Here is a 6398-nt window from a genome sequence, read left to right as displayed (position 1 = left end):
CAGTGAGCCAAGATCGTACCACTGCACTCCAGCCTGGTGACACAGTGAGAGTCCGTCTCAAAATAAATAAAAATAAAAGATGAATAGGCTGAGCACGGTGGCTCACGCCTGTAATCCCAGCACTTTGGGAGGCCAGGGTCGGTGGATCACTTGAGGTCAGGAGTTCGAGACCAGCCTGGCCAATATAGAAACCCCGGACTCAAGCAGTTCTCCCACCTCAGCCTCTCAGGTAGCTAGGACTACAGGCATGTGCCATGCCCTGCTAGTTTTTGTGGATTTTGTTATTGTTTTGGTAGAGACGGGGTTTAGCTATGTGGCCCAGACTGTTCTCAAACTCCTGGGCTCAAGCAATTCATTCACCTTGGCCTCCCAAATCATTGGGATTACAGGTATGAGCCAGTGCCTGGCTGAAAAAACTATTTTAAAATTCATATGTAACCAAAAAAGAGCCCAAACAGCCAAGGGAGTCCTAGGCAAAATGAACAAAGCTGGAGACATCACCACACTACCTGACTTCAAACTATACAAGGCTACAGTAACCAAAACAGCATGGTACTGGTGAGAAAACAGACATGTAGACCAATGGAACAGAATAGAGAACCCAGAAATAATGCCACACACCTACAATCATCTCATCTTCTACAAAGTCAACAAAAACAAGCAGTGGGAAAAAGACTCCCTATTTAATAAATGGTACTGGGATAACTGGCTAGCCATATGCAAAAGACTGACACTGCACCCCTTCCTTACACCTTACACTCAACTCAACGTGGATTAAAGACTTAAATGTAAAACCTAAAACTATAAAAACCCTGGAAGATAACCTAGGAAATAGCATTCTGGACATAGGCCCTGGCAAAGATTTTGTGATGAAGACTCCAAAAGCAACTGCAACAAAAACAAAAATTGACAAATGGGACCTAATTAAACTAAAGAGCTTCTACACAGCAAAAGAAGCTATCAGCAGAGTAAACAGACGCTCTACAGAATGGGATATTTGCAAAGTATGCAACTGACAAAGGTCTAATATCCAGAATCTATGGGGAACTTAAATTTACAAGCAAAAAACAACTGCATTAAAAAATGGGCAAAGGACATGAACAGACACTTCTCAAAAGAAGAAATACACATGGCCAACAAGCTTATGAAAAAATGCTCAGCATCACTAATCATTTGAGAAATGCAAATCAAAACCATATCAGGGCCAGGCGCGTTGGCTCACACCTGTAATCCCAGCACTTTGGGAGGCCGAGGCGGGTGGATCACGAGGTCAGGAGATCGAGACCATCCTGGCTAACACAGTGAAACCCTGTCTCTACTAAAAATACAAAAAATTAGCTGGGCGTGTTGGTGCATGCCGGTAGTCCCAGCTACTTGGGAGGCTGAGACAGGAGAATGGCGTGAACCTGGGAGGCGGAGGTTGCAGTGAGCCGAGATCATGCCACTGCACTCCAGCCTGGGCAACAGAGCAAGACTCCGTCTCAAAAAACAAACAAAAAACCAAAAAAAAAAATAAACTGTATCAGTCGGAGTAGCTATTAAAAAATAAAAAAAATAACAAAGTTACAGAGAAAAGAGAACACTTATACACTGCCGATGGGAATGTAAATTAGTTCAGCCATTGTGGAAAGCAGTTTGGTGATCTCTCAAAGAACTGAAAGCAGAATTACCTTTTTTTGTTTTTTTTTGAGATGGACTTTTGCTCTGTTGCCCAGGCTGGCGCCATCTCGGCTCACTGCAACCTCTGCCTCCCGGGTTCAAGCGATTCTCCTGCTTTAGCCTCCTGAGTAGCTGGGATTACAAGCACGTGCCACCACACCCAGCTAATTTTTTGTACTTTTAGTAGAGACAGGGTTTCTCCATGTTGGCCAGGCTGGTCTCGAACTCCTGACTTCAGGTGATCTGCCCGCCACGGCTTCCCAAAGTGCTGGTATTACAGGCGTGAGCCACCACGCCCAGCCAAAATTACCATTTGACCGTGCAATCCCATTATTGAATATATACCCAAAGGAATATAAATTGTTCTGCATAAAGACACGTTTGCATATGTTCGTTGCAGCACTATTCACGATAGCAAAGATGTGGAATCAACCTAAATGCCCATCAATGGCAGACTGGATAAAGAAAATGTACATATGCACCGTGGAATACTATGCAGCCATAAGAGAAAATCATATCTTTTGCAGAAAGATGGATGGAGCTGGAGGCCATTATCTTAAGTGAGATAACACAGGAGTAGAAAACAAAGTGCCGTTCTCACTTATAAGGGTGAGCTGAACACTGAGTACATATGGATACAAAGCAGGGAATAACAGACACTGGGGCCTACTTGAAGGTGGAGGGTGGGAGGAGAATGAGGACTGAAAAATTACTTACGGGTATTATGCTTATTACCTGAGTGATGAAACAGTCTGCACACCAAACCCCCACAACACGCAATTTACCTATATAGCAAACCTGCACGTGTAGGCCTGAAACTAAAATTAAAAAAAAAAAAAAAAAACTTTGGCCAGGCGCAGTGGATCATGCCTGTAAATCCTAGCACTGGGAGGCCAAGGTGAGTGGATCACCTGAGGTCAGAATTTCGAGACCAGCCTGGCTAATGTGGCGAAACCCCATCTCTACTAAAGATAAAAAAATTAGCTGGGCTTGGTGACTGGCGCCTATAATCCCAGCTACTCAGGAGGCTGAGGCAGGAGAGCCGCGTGAACCCTGGGGAGCAGAGGTTGCAGTGAGCTGAGATCGTGCCACTTCACTCCAGCCTGGGCAAAACAGCAAAACTCTGTCTCAAAAAAAAAAAAAATGATTAGACTGGCTGGGCGTGGTGGCTGACGCCTGTAATCCCAGCGCTTTGGGAGGCTGAGGTGGGCAGATTGCCTGAGGTAGGAGTTTGAAACCAGCCTGGCCAACATGGTGAAACCCCGTCTCTACTAAAAATACAAAACAATTAGCCCGGTGTGGTGGCATGTGCCTGTAATCGCAGCTACTCAGGAGGCTGAGGCAGGGGAATCGCTTGAACCAGGGTGGTGGAGGTTGCAGTGAGCCAAGATCGTACCACTGCACTCCAGCCTGGTGACACAGTGAGAGTCCGTCTCAAAATAAATAAAAATAAAAGATGAATAGGCTGAGCATGGTGGCTCACGCCTGTAATCCCAGCACTTTGGGAGGCCAGGGTCGGTGGATCACTTGAGGTCAGGAGTTGGATACCAGCCTGACCAACGTGGTGAAACCCCGTCTCTACTAAAAATGCAAAAAAATTAGCCAGGTGTGGTGGTGCACACAGGTAATCCCAGCTACTCAGGAAGCTGAGGCAGGAGAATTGCTTGAATCTGGGAAGTGGAGGATGCAGTGAGCTAAGATCACGCCACTGCACTCCAGCCTGGCAACAGAGAGAGATGCTGTCTCAAAAAATAAAAAAAAAAATAAAGTTGAAACAAGATAAACTTTAATACCCATAGAAAATAAGGATATATGGCAATAACAATGGTAGTTCAATAAAAGGTGGAATGTATGCTTATGTGATTAGAGTGTTTTAAACTAACAAATATATAATTTACGTACTTCTAGTTGTGAGCCTCAGGAAGTATCCATTTATCCCATCAACCATAATAAACACAAATATTAAACAATACTAAACATTTGCATACATTGCATTTTTTCTAATGCAGTTTTTAGAAAAGCAATAAAATTCCAAACCACTTGCTGGTAACTCTTAGTCTTCTGCTTCTGGGGAGGCCTCAGAAGACTTACAATCATACGGTCTTCTCATGGCTGGAGCAGGAGAGAGGCAGCGAAGGGGGAAGTGCTACACACTTCTAAACAACCAGATCTGGCGAAAACTCACTATCATGAGAACAGCAAGGGAAGTCCGCCCGCATGATAAGGTCACCTCCCACCAGGCCCCTCTTCCAACCCTGGGGATTACAGTTCAACAGGAGATTTGGGTGGGGACACAGCCAAACCATATCAAGTGTATGCCTAGGCATTTTATTGTTTTTTTCAGCCATTGTAAAAGGTACTGAGTTCTTGATTTCTCAGCTTGGTCGCTGTTGATGTATAGCAGTGCTACTGATTTATATACATTAATTTTGTTACCTGAGACTGTGCTGAATTCATTTGTCAAATCTAGGAGTCTTTTGGAGGAGTCTAGGATTTTGTAGGTAGAAGATCATATCATTGGCAAACAGAGATAGTTTTCCAATTTGGATGCCCTTGATTTCTTTCTCTTGCCTGACTGCTCTGGCTAGGACTTCCAGCCTTACAAATTAATGTAAATTAAAGTACTGAAATACAATTTGCCACCCCACATTGGCAAAAAATAAGATTTGAGAACATCTTGTGCTGGCTAAAGTGTAAAGAAACAAGAAGTCTCATGTTAATACCAAGGGTAAATGTGCTGGATTCTTTTTGCAAGGCAATCTGATGTTATCTATTAAAACTGAAGATGTGTATTCTCTTTGATTTAATAGTTTTCCTTTTTAGATTTTATCCTGCAGAAGTAAAAGCACTAATACATAGGAAGCATATAAGAACACTGTAATTTTTTTTTTTTTTTTATTTTGAGACTGAGTCTCGCTCTGTCACCCAGGCTGGAGTACAGTGGCGCGATTGCTCACTGCAACCTCTGCCTCCCAGGTTCAAGCAGTTCTGCCTCAGCCTCCCGAGTAGGTGGGATTACAGGCGCATGCCACCACACCTGGCTAATTTTTGTATTCTTAGTAGAGACGGGGTTTCACCATGTTGGTCAGGCTGATCTCGAACTCCTGATCTCGTGATCTGCCTGCCTCGGCCTCCCAAAGTGCTGGGATTACAGGCATGACCCACCGCGCCCAACTGAATACTGTAATTTATAATGGTAATGGAAACAATATATGTCCCATCAGTGGGGTATATCTACTCATGGAATATAAGTGCGACTTTACCAAAAAAATAAGTTTGCCTCAATATATATTATTGACCTGGAAAGAGCTCTGTGACATATTAAGTGAATGAAGTTACAAAGTGATTTGTTCCCATTTTGTAAAGAAAATAATTCCATACTTTACATATGTATATACACTTTGAACAAGCATAATGAAATGTGGAGCGGGGGATGTAGTGGTTAACAGCAGAATGATGTAATTGGAGTAGGGGACGGAGTAGTTCTCCAGGAAGAAGTTGCTGAACAATCAGAAACGTGTCCACTGCAGAAGTCTTTTAAATTAACAAGGAGAAGGAGCTGGAGTTATTTTGAAGCAATCATGAATGCATGTGTCTTATGTCTACAATTTCAGCTACCTCTGACTTTTGAGGATGTTGCCATTTATTTCTCAGAGCAAGAATGGCAGGATCTAGAGGCATGGCAGAAGGAGCTTTACAAGCATGTGATGAGAAGCAATTATGAGACTCTCGTCTCTCTAGGTAAGACCTGTTCACCTTTGTGGGTAGGTCATGGAACTGGATCGTGTAAGGGGTCACAGTCACTTGATGCTCCTGTTTCTCAGGTAGCAAGATTTCTCAGAAATTAACTCAGAAAGGTATTTTTACCCTGCCATCTGTTGTTAATACTTTGGTCAACATTGTTAATCTTTACTCAAGGGTAGATATTGTTGCATGAGAATATTTGAGCAATGTAAGGTGGTCCGGGTGACTAAATATTATTTATGAGGGGCCTTTAGTCATGACTTACTGTCAGGATGCCATGATTGTCCACATAGGAGCACACCTAGCGCACATTTATGAAGTGTTCTGTATGTCTTTAACCTAAGATGTCCCTACCTCACAACTTTTACAGTGGGGTCTAAATACTTCAGAAAAGCTATTTTTGAAGGGTGTACAATAAAGTGTTTGTTTTTTTGAGATGTAGTCTCACTCTGTCACCCAGGCTGGAGTGCAATGATGCAATCTTGGCTGACTGCAACCTCTGCCTTCTGGGTTCAAGCAATTTTCCTGCCTCAGCCTCCTGAGTAACTGGGACTACAGGTGCGTGCTGCCACACCTGGTTAATCTTTGTATTTTTAGTAGAGAGGGGGTTTCACCATGTTGGCCAGGATGGTCTTAATCTCCTGACCTCGCGATCTGCCCACCTTGGCTTCCCAAATTGCTGGGATTACAGGGGTGAACCACAGCGCTGGGCCTGAAGTGTTTTAAGAGTAGCTGTCTCTGCTGGGTGCGGTGGCTCACGCCTGTAGTCCCAGGACTTTGGGACCGAGGGGGTGGATCACGAGGTCAAGAGATCAAGACCATCCTGGCCAACACAGTGAAACCTCGTCTCTACCAGAAATACAAAAATTAGCTGGGCGTGTGGTGGGTGCCTGTAGTCCCAGCTACTCAAGAGGCTGAGGCAGGAGAATCACTTGAACCCGGGAGGCGGGGGTTGCAGTGAGCCGAGATTGTGCCACTGCACTCCAGCCTGGCAA

At 44.1% G+C, this 6398-nt stretch overlaps 1 protein-coding gene across 2 annotated transcripts in view; it reads left to right on the top strand.

The window, feature by feature from the left end:
- Positions 1-6398, top strand: part of ZNF786 (zinc finger protein 786) — a 25859-nt gene that overhangs the window by 4692 nt on the left and 14769 nt on the right. The window contains exons 2-3 of one of the 2 annotated variants that reach the window (XM_011941422.1): positions 2060-2378; positions 5274-5400. In XM_011941422.1, the coding sequence (XP_011796812.1) occupies positions 5367-5400 (34 nt within the window). In that variant the 5' untranslated portion in view covers positions 2060-2378; positions 5274-5366. The remainder of the gene's footprint in view (positions 1-2059; positions 2379-5273; positions 5401-6398) is intronic. The other variant, XM_011941420.1, reaches the window with a different exon arrangement.

Source organism: Colobus angolensis, unplaced genomic scaffold, assembly GCF_000951035.1.
Source record: "Colobus angolensis palliatus isolate OR3802 unplaced genomic scaffold, Cang.pa_1.0 Scaffold2, whole genome shotgun sequence".
NCBI classification, from domain to species: domain Eukaryota; kingdom Metazoa; phylum Chordata; class Mammalia; order Primates; family Cercopithecidae; genus Colobus; species Colobus angolensis.
This window is presented reverse-complemented; position numbering and strand designations above follow the sequence as displayed.